Here is a 23,958-nt window from a genome sequence, read left to right on the forward strand (position 1 = left end):
GCAGTTCACTGAGAATACTTGCATTATCAAAGATAGAGATGGTAAGCTAATTGGAACTGGCACTAGATCTAGAGGTAATATATTTCAATTTAATCTTACTGAAATGACATATTTGGTAGCTAAAGTGGATAACAGTTGGTTGTGGCATAGAAGATTCTGTCACATAAACTTTGGTAATATTGTGAAGGTTAGTAGCACTTTTGCTATTAGAGACTTGCCTAAGATTACAAAGACTACTAATGTTGTGTGTAAAGAATGTATTTTGGCTAAGCAGAAGAAAATATCATTTCTTAGCAAGAAGTTCACTACTATAGAGAAGTTGGAGATCGTTCGCACTGATCTGAAAGGTCCCGCTAGTACAAGAGGACTCTATGGTGAAAGACTTAATGATTTTTGTTGATGATTTCACTAGAATGATGTGGGTAGCATTTCTTAAAGAGAAATCTGAAGCTTTTGAGAAATTAAAGATATTTAAGAATAGAGTTGAGAATGAATTGAGTGTTAAGATAAAGTGTTTGAGGTCTGATAGAGGAGGAGAATTCACCTCTAGAGAATTAAAGATATTTAAGAATAGAGTTGAGAATGAATTTGATGTTAAGATAAAGTGTTTGAGGTCTGATAGAGGAGGAGAATTCACCTTTAGAGAGTTTAACATATTTTATGAAGAGAATGGAATCAAAAGACAACTATCTTCACCGAAAACACTTGAGCAGAATGGGATTGCTGAAAGAAGGAATAAGTGAGTAGCAGAAGCAATGAGAGCAATGTTGTTTGAGAATGATGTTTCTAAGACATTTTGGAGAAAAGCAGTCAATACAACAGTATGCACTTTGAACAGAGTATAGATCAAAAAAGGTATACACAAGACATCTTATGAACTATGGTTTGGTCATTCACCATTAGTTAAGTTTTTTAGAATATTTGGGAGCAAATGTTAGATAAGAGAGATGATGACATTGGTGAGTTTGATCCAAGAAGTGATGAAGGTATGTTTCTTGGCTATTCATTGAAAAGCAAGGCATACAGATGTTTTAACTATAGATAAGATAAGATAAGATAATAATATTGATGTCCAACAAAAAACCATAAAGGTTTATGGGACTAAGCATACAAACAAAAGAGTTGACCACACCAAAAACACCAAAACGGTGTTGGAAAATAAACAAAACAAGACAAAAGACCAAGAAACACAAGGTAAGAACTATGAGTCCTTCCTTGGTACAAAGTAATTGGAGACAAGGGTATAACTGTGGACAATTCAAAGTCTTTGATCTTCATTGAGATCCACTGGAGGATTGTCGCTGCCTGAAAAGACTAGTACAGTGCCTGATTGATCTAGTTGAATGCGCAAATGTAAGGATTGATGAAAAGTTTGGAACTAAGGAAAAGATGGTAGATTATAACTCAAATGAAGAAGAAGATAATTCTAGAATTGTTAAACAGAATGCTCAAGTTTTCTTTGAGACTAACAATGATTTACAGAATGATGTGTTAACTGTTGAACAAAGAGGAGAACAAAGATTTGAACCTAGAGAAGTGATAAGAGTTGAGATGTTAACTCCTATCTCTAACAAAAATTTGACAAAGAATTACCCTCTTGAGCAAATAATTGGAAGCAAAGACAAAGGTGTGATGATAAGGAACAAAGTAAATGAGGAGAGATGTTTGATATCTCAAGTTGAGCCTAAAAGCGCAGATGAAGCATGTAAAGATAATCATTGGATTCAAGCAATGAAGAAAGAATCATATCAAATTATGAAGAATGATACATGGGAGTTAGTTCCTAGATCTAAAGACAAGAATGTGATAGGAACCAAATGGGTATTCAGAAACAAGATGAATGAGCAAGGTGAAGTTGTGAGGAACAAGGCTAGACTTGTATGCAAGGGATATTCACAGCAAGAAGGCATAGACTATGAGGAGACATATGCACCTGTAGGCAGAATGGAAGTAGTAAGGATGTTTTTCGCTCATGCAGCGAACAAGAAGTTCAAGGTTTATCAGATGGATGTTAAATCAGCCTTCTTGAATGAAAAACTTGAAAAAGAGATATATATTGATCAGCCTGCAGGTTTTCCTTTATCAGAAGACAAAGACATGGTATGCAGACTAAAGAAAGCTCTATATGGTCTGAAGCAAGCACCTAGAACCTAGTATGCAAGGTTGGACAGTTATTTGGCAAAGCTTGGATCTGCTAAAGGTATGAGAGATAGTAACTTGTATTTGAAAGAAGTTGAGAATGGTTTGTTGATTATTGTAATAGTTGTTGATGACATCATTTTTGGAGGTAATGATGAAGCAAGTGATAAGTTTGTAGAAGAGATGAATGAGTTCGAAACTTTGAAATGAGCATGATAGGAGAAATGAAGTTTTTCCTAGGATTGTGTAAAAACCCTCAACAAGCTATATCCTTAACAAACATCAATTTGGTTTTGCTAATCAACAGTTTGACATTTTGTCAAACATTTGGTAGACAAATTATTATCACTCAATAAATAATGCTTTAAATTCACAGCCAACTGTTCAAAATTTTAATTTATCAAGTCTTTATCAATTTGGACAAATGAACACCACTAAACAATTCAGAAACAATTCTATAATTGATGGCAATGCTACTAATATCCAATTTAAAAATTGACTTCTAAAAATTTACAAGAATGCAAAATGAACCTGAAAATTGACTTCTAACAGATGAAATATGGATTGCAACTCTTAAGAAATAATCCAATTTACTTGCAGGTTCAGAAATACATGCTCCTCGCTTATAATCGCAAGTGCTCTAAAACCTGATTGCTGCCCTCCAATAATTGATTGCAGCCTTTCCAAAGTCTCAAATTGCTGCCAAATACAGGGACAACAGCCACAATACTTTCCTCTTTAACTATGCCAAACAGTAGACAATAATGACATTCCAAATCACAAATTCTCCAGCCATAATGCCATTCCTAGGTACAACGCATAATAGTTGGGAAATATTATAATTTAATTAAGACAATTCTCAGAAATAATTCACAATACCTTAGTTGTGAATTACCAAGCACTTCTTAATTCCAAACCCTTATACTTCAGCAAGGGCAAAAAAATGGGCAAACTCAAAACCTCTTCATAGGCAACAAAAGAAAATAATCAATTGGATGCTTCACTCATCAAATGGGCTCATATTTATAATCTCCAAATGGCACAAAGTTTCTCAAATAAACTTCACTTAAGAAGCTTCCCACACACAACATTAAAACATAATACACTGCCATTATAAACTAATTTATCAATTGCTTTTGGCTCCGAAAATGACCTTTTCCATCATAACTTCAAATTCTAACACATAAGGCCACTATTTCTTGTTCCCATTATTTATATTTTTCTTTCTCGGTTCCAACGAGCTATGATACTGAGGTGACCAACCAACAACACTATCAAAAATAACAACCTCAATGTATTTATATGAATAATAATAATTCGCTTGTCTTGCGAAAACAACTGAAGAGGCATCAGAATCAAAATCTGACAAAACTAAAGTATTCTTGATGATGAAAGATGATGAATGAATCTAACGGTGTGACTTACTATAAATAGGCGCTCCCTCCAAGATTCTTGGAGCTCAAATCGAAAGCCCAAAATAAAAACTGAGAGCATCCTCCAAATCCTCTAACTCAACTGAGCTCATCTGAACCAACAAATTATAGTATGTCCCTCAAATGGAGCCAAAACATACCATAGGCTGCTGGAAAGCCTATAACCACAGAAGTGAGACCCTCAAATCCCACTATCAGCACACGAGGGTCGCGATGGTGAACTGACCTGGCCAACTGCTGAAACCTGCTTAAAAAGGGGAGATTATAGATTGCAGATTGTACAGAATAGTGATGGCATTTATATTTCACAAACTAAGTACTTGACTGATTTGTTGAAAAGGTTTGGTTTGGAAAGTTGTAAACTTGTTGGTACACCAATGATAATTGTCCACAAGTTATCCAACAAAGATGAGACACTTGCAGTAGAGCAGAAGAAGTACAGATCCATGATTGGAAGTTTGTAGTATTTGACTCACACCAGACCAGATATAACAAATGCAATTGGGATTGTAGCTAGATTTCAAGTTGATACTAAGGAGTATCATTTTGCAACAGGGAAGAGAATATTTAGATATTTAAAAGGAACATCTAACTATGGAATTTGGTATAATAGATTAAGTGATTTCACTCTATGTGCATATACTGATGTGGATTGGCAGGCAGTATGGATGACAAAAAAAGCACTAGTGGTGGAGCATTCGTTCTTGGAGGAAGATTGCTTTCTTGGTTAAGCAAGAAGCAAGATTGTATTTTGCAGAGTACTGCTGAGGCAGAGTATGTTGTAGCAGCAAATAACTGTAACCAAGTTATGTGGATGAGGCAAATTTTGAAGGATATCAGAATTGAGTTTGAAAAACTTGTTATCATTTACTGTGATAACACAAGTACAGTGAGTATGTCCAAGAATCCTGTATTGCATTCTAAGACTAAGCATATATTTATTAAGTATCATGTGCTAAGAGAGAAAGTGGCAGAAAAAGAAATCAGATTGGAGTATGTGAATACTAAATATCAAATAACAGATATCTTTATGAAGCCTTTGCCTAAAGATACATTTGAGTACTTGAGAGGTATGCTTGGGGTTATGCCCCTGCCTACTTCTGAGTAGATGATGTAGAGAGTGCATTAGTCGAGTAGTATAGAGCACTATTGTTAGCCTGGACTGAATGCTAATGCTTCCCATATGGGGGAGTATTTGTAATGATCTGAGTCACTGAGGACTCTTGGTATTTGGTTTTGAATAGTGTCTTTGGACACTCGAGCTAGTTGAAGACTTGGTGCAGCATATTAGCAATTAGTATGTAACAATTGGTATGTTGTAATATTGAGATTGAGGCCTTTGACATTGATGTCAATGGGGGAGAATATGCATGAAAGAAACATCTCCTAAGTATGGGGGAGAGAAGAACTCCTGTGTATGGGGGAGAGAATATGCATGAAGGAGAGATATCTCTATGCATCTGATGTATTGTGAACTGATCAATGTGAAGTAAACAATTGATGTCTAAGAAGCAGGAGTATGCACCTGTTGTGCACCTGTTGTATTGAGATCCTTTTAAGTGTGTGGACAACTGATGCTGGTCAGTAGCAGCAGAATATTGTTTGGTATTCTTGGAACTTAGATGTTTTTCATCTATGTTTCCATCAATGACAAAGGGGGAGATTGTTAGCATGAGTGCTGATGATACTATTTTGGAGGAGTATCCTAAGCATTGGAGAGTATTGACATGTTGCATTCATGACTTTGTTTGTCATTGATGTCAATAGAGGATGGTTTTTGTAAAGACTGGCTAAGCAGCGGACAAAGATCTTAATGGTACGGACAATGGTTTGATTGTCCGGTGATACACAGTTATGGACATGTTCGACACTGTGTCATGATGACGTGGTTAAGTGTGCAGAGTCTAAGTTGAAAATGTATGAAAGATGTGCCTAATTTACAGAGAGCAGTTCAGAGACAAAGTATTGAGAAAGTAGTTCCTGATGTTTGTTTGCTATCTTACATCTGAGATGCAATGAGAAGATGCGCAATTAGGTAGTGACAAATGACAGTCAGTTGATGATGTCAGCAAGTGCGCAAGCCCTATTATCACATGTGTGAAGTTTTGTATACATTGTGAGCCGACAATGCTATTGTAATTGTAATTAATTAATTAGCTTATTATAATTAATTGGGAAAGCCTCAAGGCCGACTTAAGGAATTATTATGAAGATATGGTATAAAGGAAAAATGTTTCCTTGTTTGTATGTATCTATTGTTGTATGAAGTGCGAAGTGCGAAAAGAAGCAGAGTGCTTACTAAATGCGTGTAAGCCATCCAAGGGATTATTGGATGCAAGATTTGTGATCTGGTTACAAAATTAGAAGGAGTAGAGGTCACAAAATTATTCTGCAAGGAATAATACAAAAATAATTTAGACAATGGGTTCATTAGTCTTACCCCTTGAAGTTGTTTGGGTAGTGGGTCCAGCTGTTTTCCACAACTCCTAACAGGGTTGGAAACTCCTAACAAGGATTCAAAGTCTCCTAACAGGGACTCATGTATTGAATGTATTTATAGACTCTTGACAGGGTCCATCCTCTAACAAGGAACATTTAGATTAGTATATCATCTTGTGGGTACCATCCCCACCGGGGTTTTCCCTGTGATCAAGGGTTCCCTAGTTAACATATCTAGTGTTATTGTGTATGAGTATCTTGTTGTGGTTTAAGTTTATATTACTCATATGGTTAAGTTCGCTTAAGGTTGATAATAGTGATAATAGTTGTATAAATGATTCACCCCCCCACCTCTCAGTTATATCAGTGGACTATATATTCTAACACTCATTTCCTTTGTTAAGAATAATATTCCCGATTTGGTCTCTAGCTCTATCGGTTAGTTTTAGCCTAGAAATAAATAATAATTGTTATATTATAGTGATCAGATTAATTAACTTTGAGGGATCAAATAGTAGAAACTTAAATGAAGATGATAAGAAACATAATGACACAGTATGTACCCTAGAAATCCAGCAATCAATCTAGATCTCTTATAATTGCCTTTCAAGCTAAAGTTACAGACCTTTTAGAATATCAGATTTGATTAATGAAACATGCCCAATCGGTATTATTTGTCTTCCTTCAATTTAGATCAAATTCGCTGTCATAAATAGCAGAATGACGACTTGTATTAGTTCAAATCAAGTTCTTTGTCATAGCAGGATGGTGACTAGTCTTCTTGCTGCCCACAATTAGCACTTCTTGCCAATTCCTTCAATTCACAGTTCTCAATAATTTGCACTTCTCAAATAATCAGATCGAATGTCCAAAAATGAATATGTTTAACATGAGGATGAGCTTCAAGATATATGAGGTGTTTAACTCTTTGGTCAAGTCGGCCTCGATATATATGTATTTACAAGTACAATTTACATAGAGAGTGAATTGAACTTGGGCCCAACCCAAAAAAAATTTAACGTTGAAAGGTGATATTTTTTCTAAATTGATTTGCTAGAATTCGATCTAGCTATTAGCAATTAACACTCCCTCTTAGCTAGGAGGATTTCTAGAACATCATGAGATTACCTTGCATTGCGTGCAGAGGGTAGGCCTACCTTGCATTGCCAGCAGGGGGTAGGAGAATGATACCACCTTGCATTGCCCACAGAGGGTGGATAGATATCTCAATCCGTTGAAGACATTACTTTGCATTGCCCATAGAAGGTGGACCCACCTTGATATCTCAATTCGTTGAAGACACAACGACTTTGTATTGCCCGCAGAAGGTGGACCCACCTTGTGTTACTCGCAGAGGGTGGGAAATATTCAGATTGAATCATTGATGCTAAGACTCCTCAGCAAGAGACATATTCTCCACGATTCCAAGCTTCTCTTTGAAATACTCAAACTTTACCTAAGTAAGTGGCTTGGTGAGAATATCTGCAACTTGCTCTTCAGAGCTGATATAATTTAACTGAATGGTGCATCTCTGTACCATGTCTGGAATAAAGTGATAATAAGTTTCCACATGTTTTGATCTATCGTGAAAAATAGGATTGACAGACATCTTTACAAAACTTTGATTCTCACTGTGATTAAATGTGGGATGTAGAGGTTGTCCGAACAACCTAGAGAGAAGTTTGTGAAGCCACATTGCCTCTTTTGAAGCAATGCTCGAAGCAATATACTCTTCTTCAGTTGAACTCATTACAATTGAGGATTATTTCCAACTAACCCAAGAAATCATAAGAGATCTTAAATTGAAGCATAATTCGGAAGTGCTCTTCTTGTCAGTCACACTGCCCACCAAATTAGAGTCACAAAAGCCTTCCAAGGTGATGATGGAGTTGAGAGCATCTCTCAATCCATAGCCATGGAGTTGAGAGCATCTCTCAATCCATAGCCAATAGTGTCATGCAGGTATCTCAAAATATGCTTAGCTGCAATAAGATGAACATGTCTTGATTCATTCATGAATTGACTCAGGGTGTTGACTGCGTAGCATATGTTTGGTCTAGTGTTAACTAGGTATGTCAAGGATCCAATCAATTGTCTATACTTAGTTGAATCTGCAAGTTTAGAATTAATAGCATATATACTCTACTTTTTGAAGTTGGTTTCCATGGGGGTTAGCATAGTTTCACAATCCATCATTCCAAAACGATTCAAAATATCAATAGTATACTTTCCTTGACTTAAGATAATCTCATTTGTATTTTGCCATACTTCTAAACCAAGAAAGTAATGCATAAGTCCTAAGTCCTTCATTTCAAATTTACTAGTCAATTCATTCTTGCATCTAAGGATAAGATTCTCATTTCTAGTTAGAAACAAATCATCTACATATAAGACCAGAATTAGCATTTCATCATTAAACATCTTAAAATAAAGGTTAGGATCAACATTATTTTTACAAAAACCTAAGGTAGCCAAATATTTGTGAATTCTTTCATACCATGCACAAGGGGCTTGTTTGAGTCCATATAAGGCCTTCTTAGGTTGCATACATGAGACTCTCTTTCATGAATCTCATACCCTTTAGGTTGCTCGATGTAGACTTCCTCGATGACACCATTGAGGAAAGCAATCTTTATGTCCATTTGATGTAGTTTCCAACTTTTAGCTGCAGCAATGGCCATAATGGATCTAATAGAAGTGTATCTAGCTATAGGTGCAAATGTTTCTTTGTAATTTATGCCTTTTGAGAAAAACCACAAGCTGCAAATTTAGCCTTATATTTTTTAATGCTACCATCAGCTGAGTGCTTAATTTTAAATAACCATTTAGAGGAAATGACAAATTTACATTTGGGTCTTGGCACGATTTCCCATACATCATTTTTTATTATGGACTTATATTCTTCATCCGTAGCATCCTTCCATGCTTTTTGATTCAGGGCTACACTAGCCCTAGATGGTTTTGTCTCAATGAGGTTGTACATTAATGCAACATAGTTGAAGAATTCTTGAGATCTTCTACTTTCCTCGAAGGTTCCTTTAGGAGCATGTAATGTCCCCACTTGGGATATGTTTTTATCAAATTCTTATTACCAAATTAGTTGATAATTCAAATAAATATTTTTGATATTTCCTCCTATTTAAATAGAAGAAAACTATTTCTCAAATACAACAATTCTTTCCTTCTATCCTTTCACTTCACCTATCCTTATTTTTAAACTTCTCTTACCCAATTTCCATTAAACCACTTTATTTTATATGCTTCTCACTAATATCTTCTTTATTAAAATTAGTTTAATTATTAATTCAAATTCTCATCTGAATCTCTCTATATAATAATAATTTCATCCAAATCATCTTACATTAGTCACTCTTATTTGGTTTCCACTTTATTCTCCTAAAAGTTGGGCATATCCCTATTAATTTGGTTACTTTTTAGTTGTCCCCTTCTTACTTTATTATTCAAATAGAAATATGACTTTTCGTGTTCTTCTAAATTAATTTTTTGTTGTTTTTTAATCCTCCTATATCCTTTCTTATTAATGGGACTGTTTATCTTATTTTTTATTCCATTCCACATATCCAAAATGCGAAATGTGCTTTTGTTCTTTCTTTAAAAAAATACTCAAATGGTAACCTAATAGTAATTTGGCTTTTTCCAATGCTGTTCGATGGACTATACCACATAATGAATGCATGTTTATCCTTTTTGAAGATTGAATTTTTAGATATTTTTCGATGTCTAGGTAACTTCCATCTGACCCACTTAAATAGGGTGGGCTTTCCATGTTAGAATGGTCATGTCTGGTTGCCATCCTTTAATTATTTATTGCCATCCTTTAATTATTTATTTTCACTAAGGGTGTTCATAATCAATGACATTAATATATTTATATGTTTTGATTATATATATCAAGTCTTTTATTAACATTTATCATGCTAGTTATTTTGAAGATTATATATTTGTTTAGTCTACCCTCGTAAGATTGATTTTAATATTTAATAATTAATAATGGTCATATTATTTAATATTTATGCTTAGTAGTATTAATTGTGTTTTCCATTTATACTAGAATGATATCGTTTACAATTGTTAGGTATATTAACTTTTTATTATAACTTATCATTCGATTGCCTTGATCTGTTTAATATTTATTTATCTAGTAATCAATATACATCTTTTAGTTAATTACAAATATGAATATCAATATTAGATTCTATTGTTAGAGGGGATATTACAGAGCAGCAAATCTTTTTGCTTCCTGGACCGTGTTTCTTACCCAAAGAGGTTGTTTCTTGCTCACAGTAATGTCTCTTGGTCCGTCTGTGGGATCCATGGGTGTATTGCTATCAGAAGGTTCTGAAGGACCTGTAGATTCCTTCTGAAACTCAACATCATGATCAATATTCATATCTAGATTATCGTTAGCATTATGATCAATATTCATATCTTGATTATTGCTAGTTTCTTCTTCTATTGTAGAACCTTAAGATTTCTTTAAAGCAATATTTTCTTCAAAAATAACATCTCTACTTACCTTGATGTATGTTTGTCCTAGAATGTAGATTCTGAAGGCTTTGGATTTTTCACTGTAACCTACAAGTATGCCTTTCTTACGTGAAGGCTCTAATTTAGTTCTTTTCTCCTTGGTAATGTGAATGTAGACTGGGCTTCCAAAAATTCTCAAGTTGCCAATGTTGGGTTTTTATCCCAGTGAATGCTTCTTCCGGAGTTAATGTCTTTCAAGTCACTGTGTGGACACCTGTTCTGAATATACACAGCAGTTTTTAGCTGCTTGAGCCCATAGGAACATCTGGATATCTTGATCATGGATCATGGTCTTTGCTGCCTCAATAATGGATCTGTTCTTCCTTTCACCAACACCATTTTGCTGAGGGTTGTACAGGACACAAAACTCCCTCTTGACCCCTGCTGTTGTAAAAAAAAACCACGAATGCTACTAGAGGTGTACTCAACACCATTGTTAGAGTAATCGTCTATAAAACTTACATGGTACAAATATCCGCTAGAGGATGCAATGGGCATTGGACCACATAAATCTGAATGCAAAAGAGCTAGTTTTTCATTTGACCTAGAGTTACCTTTACGAAATAAACTTTTAATGTTTTTACCAATTGCACATCCTTTGCATACATCAACATTTTCATGACTGAGATTAGGCATACCTTTGACCATTTTTTCAGGAATAGGGAGAGCTTGAAAATGAAGATGTCCAAGCCTTCTATGCTACAAATCACTGGACTTGCATGATGAATGGATAAGAGCTTGGAGTGGTTTGACTGAGAGCTTGTATAGGCTTTCGAACTTGTTGGTGATTACCCAAGCTAATTCGATGTTGGATTTCTTAGGCCATGCAAGCACCCTTCCTTCAGAAAATGCTAATTGATAACCTTTAACTTCTAGGGCAGAAATAGAGATTAGATTCTTTTTGATTCCCGGTATAAATAAGACATTAGATAGATGTAAGGAGATTCCAAAATCTAATATAATAGAGGTGTTACCAAAACCTCTTACAAAATATGAGCACCATCACCTATAATGACATGAAGGTTAGATTCCTTTTCAATTAGATCTAGGAATTTATCTTTATAACCAACAATATGTCTAGATGCACCACTATCTCTTAACCAAGTATCACTATCCGTAGGAACATTGCTAGATAAGGCAGAAATAAGGTGAAAATCTTCCTTATCTTCTTTGCTGGTGATATCATTTAGGCTAAGTTACCAGTGCGCTCAGGTTTGCCCTGTATGCTAGTGCTGGTGCACACAGATTCGCGGATGCGCCTGGGTTCTGGACGGATGCCCTCTTGATCCAATAAGCATTAAAAAACAATCTCTTGATCCAATAAGAATTCAGGTTTAACAAGTTACCAACATATTTAACAAGTTATAATTGGGCTTATGCATTGTCATATCAAGGTTACAAAAGTTATAAGATAAATCATAATATCTGTAGTATGAAAAACCAATTCTTTTGCAGGAAATCGTTTCCTTCTTGGACCTTGAGTAAAGATGTAAAAATTCTACTTATACAGGATGCTTTAACACTTTTGATCGCAGGCAAAATTCTAGGTATATTAGAGGAACTAACATTAAGCACTCCACATATAAATGAGCTAATAACTTGGTCCAGATGCTTTCCATATTGCTATGGAATCTGAATTCTAACCCATATTAAAGCCAGGTAGCCATACTAGTCCAGCTACTGACCATATATATTTTAAAAAAAAATTAAAATTAAAAAAAAAAAAATATATATATATATATATATAGACGCATCCAAAATCTCTAAAAAAAAAATCATGCATCCACGCATCAGAACCCCACACTAGCATCAGAACCAGAACCAGAATTGTTAACTTAGCATTTAGGTTTGCCTCTTGTTGATTGAGTTGCGCTTGACATTCCTTTTGGCATAGTGACCAAACTTATTGCATCTGAAGCATTGGATGTGAGAGAGATCCCTTGGCTTCTTCCTTGAGGTGCCAGCATCCGGAGATCTGAAGTTGTTGTTTCTCTTGAAGTCGTTCTTCTTCTAGAATCCACCTTTTCTGATTGATTGAGCAGCAAGGACTTGGTTTTCTTCATTAGACGAGGATTTGATTCCTCTTGCTGTGAGTCTAGATTCCTATTGAATACAATCAGCACAAAGACAGTCCAAAGTGGGTAGTGTACCTGTTCCGCTTATGCTTTGAATGAAGGGTTCCCAAGAAGATGATAGGCCATTTAGAGCAAGCATAACAAGATCCTTTTCAACAACTTCACCATCAATGGTATTACATTGGTCTTTCAATTTTGAGATTTTCATGAAGAATGCCATCACAGATTCTCCCTTTTCCATCTTGACTTGAAGTAGTTGTCTTCTTAGTGTAAGTGTCCTGCTTAAGTTATTGATCTCATATGTCCCTTCAAGTTGTTTGTGTTTGAATCACCATTGCTGTTACACCAAAAGCTCGAGCTATCAATGAACGTCACAATAGCCAGAGACAAGGATCTATGGGAGGCGGTTAAGCACATGTCACAAATCCATTGGTCTATGTTGAATAGTACCTTCACCAAGAGGGGATAGAGGCACCAACCTCCCAACAATCCCCCCCAGCATGACCTTAGGGATTTGAACCCGTAATCCAGTGCTCTGATACCACTTGTTGGAATCACCATTGCTGTTACACCAAAAAATCGAGCTATCAATGAACGTCACAACAGCCAGAGATAAGGATCTACGGGAGGCGGTTAAGCACATGTCACAAATTCATCGGTCTATGTTGAATAGTACCTTCACCAAGAGGGGACGGAGGCTCCAACCTCCCAACAGTTTGAACATCTCTCCAACTGAAGTCAACCTAGAAATGATAGGGAGCAAATGGTCTTTTATAGAATCAATTATGATCTTCTTCGCCTTAATAACATTCTTTTTGATTTGACGAGCACAAATAGGAGCATATACCAAACCAACACCAAAGGCCAACCCATCAAAATTGAATAAAACCCACACCATCCTATTGTAAGGTGGGCTGCCCCATTTGGTAATATGTTTGGCCTATTTGGGGCCAAACAGCACTGTAGTCTCTCCTCTACCTCTCTCATGATTGGTGGGGAGTATCTAACTTCCCTCCAAATACACTTCATATTTATGTCCAGATTGAATTAAAAAACGTCGATTTCTTGTAACAAAAGAAGATCAATATATTTATTCATTATTAGGAATCTCTTGATGATATATTTTCTGTCAGGGGATTCTAGTCCCCTAACATTCCATGAAACACATTTGCACTCCCTTTAATATCAAGATTTAGAGTTCCTAGGAGCCCTAGAGCTCTTGTAACAATCAGGTAACTGAATCCTAGGCACCTTGGTGCCTTTTTACCAGCAATGGACTCTTTATGTCTTCCTCTCTTCTTTTTGACTTCAACTTTTGTGGTTTGTTCACCCCCATCAAGGGGTGTACACTTCCTGTCTCCAACCTCCTCCTTCATCCTAGTTTTCCTCCTTGTCTAACGAGCTGCCAATTCTTTGACTTCATTCACCACCTGATTGTCCTTGTATGGATCAATGACCCCTTCATTAATCTCCCCTTCCTCCAAATGCACATTCAACTTACCTTCCTTCATCTCATATTCAACACCCACAAAGAAAAGAATATTGTCCTCGGTAGTGGGGTCAATAACCCTCCTAGGGCCTTGAATAGGAGTAGGAGGGAGTGGAAGGCAGTAGCTATCACAACCAAAGAGTAATTGTAGAGACAAACCTCTGAATCATAGGCCAATTTCAGGGCATTGAGAGCATCATCATCAATATCAAATTCTGGTGGAAAATCTCCAAAAAGATCCCCACTGCCAACTCCACTCTCAAACACCTTCAAGTCACTGCTAGAGGCAGGGGCCTGGCTACTAGGGTCCTCATTACTGTCCTTTAGGTTCATAAGAACAATAGAATCCTTTCTTGGGATTATATCGGGCTTAGTACCAAATTTGAATACATCTTTACTCCTTTGGCTATTAGCTGGGGGCTTTCTAAGTTTCTCCAAGACAAGATGTTTGTGCATTGAGTTTTCTGTGCTTAGGGCAAGCAAATTGTACGTCAAGCCCAGAATTAATGGCGTCAATATTAGGTAGTTCACCCAGATTGGAAAGAGAGCCTCCCTTAACAGTCACAGTGGGGATTGATGGGCCAAGAATAGGGCCATGTTTTTATATGTTTTTCTGCTATGTTTTAAGACTTTATTTGTTAAGTGTGGTGTCTCATGGTAGTCACCAGACACTCTTTTTCATGCTTTGGGGTCAAGACTTTTAAACATGGTAGTACCTGTATGATGGTTTAGACTTTACTTGGTTTGATGATAAACTTGGTTTAATGGAACTATAATACCTCTATGAAATTCATTATGAATGGATGAGGTGTGATATAAGTTCCTGCAGCCAAGTGATTCATTTTCCTGTAGCCATGTGGTATATGCATGATTAATTGTGATTGATATAATGAATAGATGGATGTGAGATAAATGAGCTGGCCGTTGTATATCTTGTGCTGGTAACTGCTCTGTGCAGGAATGAGTCAATAGGGAAGGAGCGGATTCAACAGATATGTGGGGAGTATGCAACAACCTTGGAGACTAGTTCAAGATATTATAAAGAAATTAATGGTTGGAGTGCAGTTCCAACTAGGTTGCCCGCTTCCTTGGGTGACTTGGTTATGCTGTCTTTACTAACAAAAGATCTAGGAACGCAAAGTTAGCTATATTTTCTTGTACGGTCATGCATGGCAGACTTATTCTTCCTTATTTCTCATGCTTCTTAATGTAAATAACTGCCACCATTAATGAAACAGAGTGGTCTGTAGTAGCTATATGTAGTCAGTCAGGTTTATAAATAAGTTGTACTCTTCTACAAGTTAGCAAGTAGAGAGAAATCGGACAGTTATATTGTTATGTTGTTCTACTTTGTTATGAACAATATAGATTGATTTCAGTTCCAATGTGTAATCAGTACATTTGTTATGAATAAAAGAGAAAAGCTCAAGTTCATAGATTGTTAGTAATTCGGCTTCACTCACCCAAGGGGGCCCAATTGGTGAATGAACCTTAGCATTTTCCCTGCTTTCCTAGTTAGTCTTCAGAATCTCATCTGTTCCTGCGGCCACCTAGAAACTAATCCAGTGACTATTCCCTCAGCTGAGGCTGGTAGAGTAGTTCCTGGCTTTGAATTCTAAATTTATTATTCTTGCAGTTTGTTCCTTATGTTGATAGGTTAAGAATTCAATTCTAGCATTTACTTTCTGCAATTTTATTTATAAATTGCCAAAGCTTCAATGAGAAATAGTGCATATACCTTTTTGCACCATTTCATGTCCCTGGTCTGACATGTAAATGCACTGTGGAATAGGCAATTGGCTGCAAAGGGGATGTCTAATCCTTTTGTATGGGAAGTTCTTCTAGTTATTAAGCTGCTCTTGAGGCCAACAAGGATCGAGGTCCTGTCCTTTGGTTGATTGGCTATATTGATGGCTTCATTTAGACTATCACACAATTGCTCAATGTGTGCATTTCTAGAGGAGGAATCAAGGCCAGTAGGTTGGGCGATTGATTCAAATACAACTTCAGGTTGGTCCTGCCCCTTCTAGGTAGCCAATGGTTTGCTTTGAGGTTTATAAGGTGGTTGCTTGTTTTTGCTCCTAAGGAGTGGGAAACGACGCCTTTTATGGCCCTCCTTTCTACACAAAAATTAGACATCAGTGCCTCCTAAAAACACAATGGGGCAAAGAATAAGATTGTCATCCAAGTCAAACTTAATCTCATTAGGAATATCCTTTTCGGGGTTAAGAGAAATCAAAACCCTAGAATATCAGATTCATCCATCTTAATAACATTACCAAGGGGTTTCAATCCCTCAGGTATGAGCTTCTAGAGGAAGGGGTGCACATTGCAACTAGTAAGCCATCTTGAGCACGAGTGCCAAAATTTCATCATGAATGGCCTTGGGAGACCATGAGATTGCCTTGAAACAACAAGCTCCTATATTTCAAAATTGTATTTTAGTAATCTTTTTTCTGATTGTTAGGGTTAATTTTTTTAGGAATAACCCTTTTTGTAACATTTTGCAATACAAAAGTAAGAATCGTAGTTCTTTGCCCCAAAAATTATGAAGCCAATCATTAAGAAAATTACGGGACGACAATTAAGACACATCTTGAGCCACAAGAAATATTGCTACATATCTAAGTCTACATTTTCGTCATCAATAGCCATGACTATATGGGGATTAGGCTTAACAACAATAGACGTGACAGAGCGGTCCTTACCTCCTAGTTCTCCATCTCTAGTGTTGATAGCAGGCAATCCCTCCTTTTGAATTATGAAACTGGGCCCTTTTAGCAATAGATGGACATTCTCCAATACCTGCTCGAAGGATTTAACCCTAGCGTCTGCTGCTAGGGAATCTCTCAAATTTGAATGTAAGACATTTGCAAGCGAGGAACCACCCATCAAATGAGCGAAGACAGAGGAGGTGCTAATACCAAGAGGGGTATCTGGAGGAGGATGGCCTCCCTTGTACAGGGAAGGCCTCCTCGGGGGCTGACCTAGGTCTGGTTTGGAGAATGCAAGTTACAAACCGCTCTTCGAAGTCTGCTTGCCTTTAGATCTAACATCAGGAATCTCTAATTTATTATTATTTTATATTCTAGTTTATTATTATCTTTTTATTTGATCATTATTTTTTAATATTTATTTATTTACATTTCATATTTGATTTATTATTATTATTTATTAATTCCTTCTTTTTTAAGAAATTCTTACATTCTTTATTTGCTTATCACTTTAACAATTAGGGCTTCAAATAGAGGGACATGACAGGCCCCTTCTTCCAAAATAATGAGAAATATTAAGCAAGAACTATGAAGTTTCTCAACTGATTGGCTTGGCAGGTTACCAGGTAGAGAGGTATATTTAACAAGTTCCCCAGAAGTTCTGTTTTCAAGGAGAGAACTAAACTTTAAGAAGCACACACATAAAGGGAATGTGGGAGAGGATAGCCTTGTTTGATAGGCCTAAAATGACAAATGTTTTAAATTGATTCGTTGTGACAGAAATGCAAGCAGAGGCATATACAAAAAAGCACAGTATAGACTTGACATAGAATCGATCTTCATAACATCAAAGCAAAGATAAGAATATCTGGCAAAATTCAACAGTAATACATGGGGCTTTGTCTCTACCTACGCTTCATTTTGGCTGTGCTCATTATTATCTTTTGGCATTCTTAGGCTCTCTCATCCTGATGATGGATCATTGATTATGATTCGAAACATTGATGATAAAAAATGCGCACAATCCCATCCAAAAGCATAATATATAAGACTATGGATTGTGTTAATCTAGTATCGCCAATTCTTTATGTCAATTTAGTGATTCAGGCAACATAAAAGTCATTCTGAGTACCTGGTGCTTATTATCAATTAGAGGTTGGTCACTCTTTTGAATGGTTCCCATCCTACTTGAGGTGCTTGCTACCTTTGATTACGGGGCTTGAATAGACAAGGTTTATTTGTAGATGGTTCATCTTGTACATCATAAATGAGTTCACACCTTATAGGTCTTGTTAATCAAAATTGACTTTGAGGTAGATGCAATTTTAAAATAAATATACGAAGAAGATTGCCTTAAGTTACTTGACTTTGATATGATGTATAAGGAGCTACAATGATTTGCTTGAGACATAAAGGGAACACCACTCACAAGGGTGGATGCATGCCACTAAACGATGATAATGAGAACTCCATATCAAATGTTAATAGACATTAACATGCTTTCAAACTCCTTTGCATGTTACAGTGGTGTTTCAAGGACTGTTGCAATCTTCATGCCTCATCAAGTCATTATACCCTTTTCTGTTATATTTATTCAAAAAATATAGTTATATTTATCATAACTTGAATTAATTCTAATCTTTAATGCCTAAATGATTGTTTTGCCTCGTCAGCAACAAGTCCATTGATAATAAAATTGGAAGAGAATCATGGTATTCGGTGGTGGTGTGACAGCAATGTTATGCTACAGCTTTCGAGATTCTGCCGCTTGGCTTGGCTTCATAAGTTGCTATAATGTTGAAAGATTTAGGATTGATTCCTGACATGCAGACAACATCTTAATTATAATGATTGCTTGAGGTGTTACATTATAGGACGACCATTTTGTCAGATATGTCATAACTTCAACCAAATAGCCTACAGTTCCTTGTCAACTCTCAAAATGTGGGAGCAAATGCACATACCATTAAAAAAGGGGTACTAATACTTTTTGAAGAAGTGACAAGGAAATCTTGTTTGTATACCATGTAAGCTGTAATAGACTTGTATATATCAATGATAATAATACCCTTGAACATGTGATGAGGAATCTTGCTTGTATACCATGTAATCTATAAAAGACTTGGGTATGTCAAAATGCAATTCCTCAACAACAATTTACATTTACTTACTAGTGGGTTCAGTGCAATCTGCTACTGAAACCAATTTGGATAAGCTGGAGAAGTAATGTTTGTTGAAACTTATAGCATTTGATTGCCATCTACATCCTTAATTCATTTTGCAATGTGTACATAAGTCAATATATATCTAGATTGCTGCTATCAAAATATGAATTCCAATCTACAAAATTAATGATCTAACCAAGAAGTATGCAAAAGTTGCATGTGATTGCTTCTTCTTCTAGTTGTAAAAAGAACTATTTGTAATGACTGCTTAAGTGCCAAAAATTTTTAAGTACTTTTATGGAATGATATTAAACTAGTAAAAAGATTGAAATGAATGTAGAATGACAGCATTGACACAGAAAATTTGAGGAGGGCTGTGCTACCTTTCTCCACTATCATCATGCAAGATTTATAAGCCAGTTGCTCAGTTCAGCCTTTAAGAACACAATGAGACTTTTGTAGCACTACAACAATGCTCCACGAGCTTCCCTTGCTTGCAAAAATTGCTCAAACACCATGATGCATTACTTGACCTAGTTGCTAAATCATTCCATGACATTGAAATGGTATAGATATTTAGCTTTTGACTGATATGCATCACTTAGGTATATATTTATATTTTATGAAACAAGCAATCCTGTTGCACAGAGACTCCAAGTGGGGAATTTCAACATGTGCAGAATCTGTGTGTCTATGTACCCTTTGGTGAATGTACCAGTCTTTGGACATACACAGTATGACTGCATCTTAAAGGGATTCCTGAATTGACATGTTGAAGATATCATAAATGGTTTGCTCATATTATGCATTGTCTAGTTCATCCTTTACCCCTTTTACTTATGCATTGCCCTAATGATCTTCTACGTTCTCTGTTTGTCTGGTGCGGTGTTGTTTCCTCAGTGGAAACATGTTGTGAAGCACCTAGTCATAGAAAGCTATGGAGAAATTCAAATCATCTCAGACAGTAAAATTATTACACATTTTAACAACCTAATTCAAATTATGGTTTACTGTTGCAGTTATGGTATCAATTGTTTAATTATTTCTTAGTGCTAGTCTCTTTGAAAGTTTGAAGTATGAATTTACTAGTGGTAGCAATTGCTATTCAAAAAGACAGTTTTGATATTCAATTTTATTTCTACTCAGTTTAAGGGTGTGAAATTCTAGTCTTCCAGATTTTTATACTCTCAAAAGATATTTTCAGGTTCCTTCTAAAATTTACTGGAGATGAAAAAGAGATTAACCTAGCAGGTGATGGGACTGAAGCAGCTGAATTTTCAGAGTGGACATGGATGCCACCACAGCAAGTTATCGAACAGGTGAAGCTATAATTATAATTTTAATGCTTTTGCTAAGAATAATATGTGAGATCTTCGTTACATCTAAAGGCATACTAACATCATTGAGAAATTTGAGCAGGCTGTGGATTTCAAAACACCTGTCTATGAGCAGGTTTTTAGGTTCTTTGCTCCACATTTAGCTACAGGATCAACTGTTACATGAGATAAAAAAAATCATAAGATCCTTCTCGCAGGTAATTATCATTGCGACATGATATGTGGATGACTGTTCTTGTGGTTCATATTCGTGAGCAAGATGTTAATATTGTCAAACTGAACAATTATGGAATATATGTTCATAATTGTTTTCTTTTACAGGGAGAAGTTCCTCTTTTATGAATGCCTATATAGGAGGACTGCTTAAAATTTAGTTTTATTTTATTTTATTGCGCAAGCATAATCCCTAACGAGTAACAGTATCCACTGAATTTCCCATAATCAGTTCTGCTTCTCATGACTTGAAGATGTACTAGAAGTGTTTAAATTTGATATTGAAAATAATAAATTTGATTTGTATAAAAGCAATCTGAGTCGACTAAATTGCAGTTCTCTTTCATAATTGATGGCATAGCTATAAAAGCACTTCATATTGAAGGGAAATAAATCTTTTTGAGTTTTTTATTTTCTTTTTTTAAGGGTAGGAAAGTATTTGTTTTTCTGGTTCATGTTCGCATGTTCAAGCTGCTAAAAATTAACCTTTATTTTCAGTTTGATGTTTGTATATATCATGACCTTTTTTTTCATGCTAATTGGATCAGCTAGTTTCTCTTTGGACTGGTTTCGGCTGTTTTATTTTCTGGGTAGTCGTTTTCGACTGCTTTATCTCTTATTTGTGATTATCTGTTGCTCTGGTCAATACAAAATAATAATTTGTAACTAGTAATTTTGTGAACCATTCTTCCTCCGAATTATGCTGACATACAATTTTGATCTTCTCAAGCTTAATAATAAATATGCATGAGGATAACATAGTTTGAGTCCATTGTAGTATTGTACAACACAGTGTTTGCCGTCTTAATATGTCTACTTGATAGTTTTAACGTCACCTTACTCCAAGCAATTAAGTGCAGATATCTCCCGTGTGTGTTCAGTTCCAAAATATTTTCAATTTGAAAAACAATCAAATCAAAATCTTTATTCTAAATTATAAAGTTACGTAAATATCTCTAATTTCTATTATACGAATACTATCCATGCATCAAAATCTTTATTCTAAATTATATAGTTATGTAAATACCTCCAATTTCTATTATACGAATACTATCCATGCATACTATTTGCAAATGATAGCAGCTCATTGGCAATATTAACAATGAAAATGCAAGAACCGAGATGAACACCAATACACTCACACGGTAGCATGACAACTTAGTAGGACAACCAAACATCAATAGGACAAGAGGACAACACTAAGATGTATCATTCTACAAATATTTACAACATAAGAACTTTTTTGTTCCAATAGTTGTGTATCCTATCCCTAAATTTACTAATTTTAAAGGAGCCAAAAAAATGATAGTTGAAATTCTATTAAAAAATTAAATATATATCAGTAAGCTATAATTCTTAATCTTTTTGGTTCATAATTGGCTCAATTGTGGACTATTGGAACATTTTTCCATAAGTACTAACAATTTTAAGTGTGATTTTTGGGGTGTCTTTGAAACATAGTAACACGGGGACGCTTCCCCCCTAGTTTGCCCCACATCCTGGAGACAGGGACACATCGGGGACTTGGGGACTTTGTTCCCTTGTCTCTAGCGGTGACATCAAATTCTGCCACCTCTTCCGAGGTTGGGGGGATGTCCTAATGTTGACTATTTGTTGATTTGATTATTATGTTCAATATTTGATGTTCCAATTCAATGCAATGTTCAAGTCTCTACTTTTTTGCATCTTTATAAATCATATTGCAATAAATCTTTTCATAACTAGCATTTTGAGTACCATATGTATAGTATATACAACCCCTTGTGTCCCCTGCCACCGTCCCCCCAATGTCCCTTCACTGTCTCCAAATTAAGACTCCTCCATCCCCCGTCCTAGAAACATGTCCCCCAAGGCAATGTAACTATGCTTTGAAATGACCACTTTTAAACCCTTGAACACTTAATAAATTCTACACAAAATACTTATCATTAATACTTAGAAGTAAAAAAAAAAAATTAAGTAGCTAAGACACATGGAGACAACTAAAACAATATCGTCAAAATCCAACTCATAGGTTAGACTCCACGTGTATGAAGTTAGTTATAATGGCTATTGGTACACTTATCAATCACAATATCATGTAAATATATAATTAACTTGTCAATTGTAATATCATATAAATATTTAATTAACCAAAAACAATAATAGTAATATATTAATTTCACATTTAAATATCATATCAATTTCATCCAACATAATCAAATTTGGCATTCATTTTTTGTATATCATGTATAAAACAAAATGATAATATCATAAATGTCCTTGAATCAAATTTTGTCAATATGTACAATACATTTTAATATATTCAAATAATTATTACCTTGAATTTATATTTTCTAATTGTCCAAAAGCACAGACGTGGCAAGGATTCATGGTGACCCCCAAGTACTACTTTCTATCACATGAGTATAAGAAATATTCCCACTGTATGAGAGATTAAATATAGTCTATGGAGATATCATAAGTTGAGTCTTGCAATGTTGAGGAAGAAGAATGAAAAATGTGATCCTTGAATGTTGGGTAATAAGGACATGTAGTGCTTGCTCTTAGTTGGCATTTTTGTTATCATTGTTGAACACTTTTAGGCCAGTTTTACGCTTATGATTAGTAGCATTGTTTTGAGTTTATCAGTTATTGTTTCACATTCAATTTATTATATGATGAGATTACTTGGTACTCTATATTTTATGTATGTATGATGATTATTCAGTGTTTTTAGTTATTGATGATGATTAGTTAGATGGATTATTATGTGTTTTCTTATGGATACTTACCCCATACTTGCATGTGTATGATGTGTGTGTTTGTTTTCTTTATGTAATGGCGTTTTTGATGTGGTTAAAGAAGGAAGTTGTAGTCACCTGCTAGTCGGGATCTACATGATGCACCACTTCCTACCATTGTCTGTTTAGCTCAGAATAATGTGTTTGTACATGCGTGGATTTTATGTAGGTTGCAAGTACCAGGTATTGACTTTTATGAATTGCCAGGATGAGCGTACCCTATCGCATTAACTCAATGGTAAGAGGGGAGATAAATTCTTAAGTCCAAATCCCAACTTTTTAAGCCATTTGTCCTAATTGAAAATTAGGACGAGTATTTGAGTCGAGTACCCTTCGAATGCGTTGGATGATGTTAATTTGTGATTGTAACCCTTTAGTTTGATTTTGTATGTGTTTTGCTATGCTGGGTTTTCATATGTTGTTTTATGAGTATTTGGTAATTTTTTATTAATTAAGTTTAATTAAAAGATTAAATTAATGATTTAATTTAATGAAAAATTAATATGATATCTTTAATATTTAATTAATTAAAAAATTAATTAAATAAAAAGAATTAAATTTGAAGATAAAATTTAAGGATAAATTTAGAACGTGATAATATTTATTTAATGTGATAATATTAA

General features: G+C 35.3%; 1 protein-coding gene across 1 annotated transcript in view; it reads left to right on the forward strand.

Moving 5' to 3' along the window:
* Window positions 1-20,863, forward strand: part of LOC149531770 (nudix hydrolase 25-like) — a 51,653-nt gene extending 30,790 nt beyond the window's left edge. The window contains exons 5-6 of the mRNA XM_089810516.1: window positions 20,207-20,321; window positions 20,422-20,863. Of these exons, the coding sequence (XP_089666642.1) occupies window positions 20,207-20,321; window positions 20,422-20,505 (199 nt within the window). The 3' untranslated portion in view covers window positions 20,506-20,863. The remainder of the gene's footprint in view (window positions 1-20,206; window positions 20,322-20,421) is intronic.
* The last annotated feature ends 3,095 nt before the right edge of the window (window positions 20,864-23,958 follow it).

Source organism: Cupressus sempervirens, chromosome 11 (assembly GCF_028749045.1).
Source record: "Cupressus sempervirens isolate cs-2001-9-10 chromosome 11, ASM2874904v1, whole genome shotgun sequence".
NCBI classification, from domain to species: domain Eukaryota; kingdom Viridiplantae; phylum Streptophyta; class Pinopsida; order Cupressales; family Cupressaceae; genus Cupressus; species Cupressus sempervirens.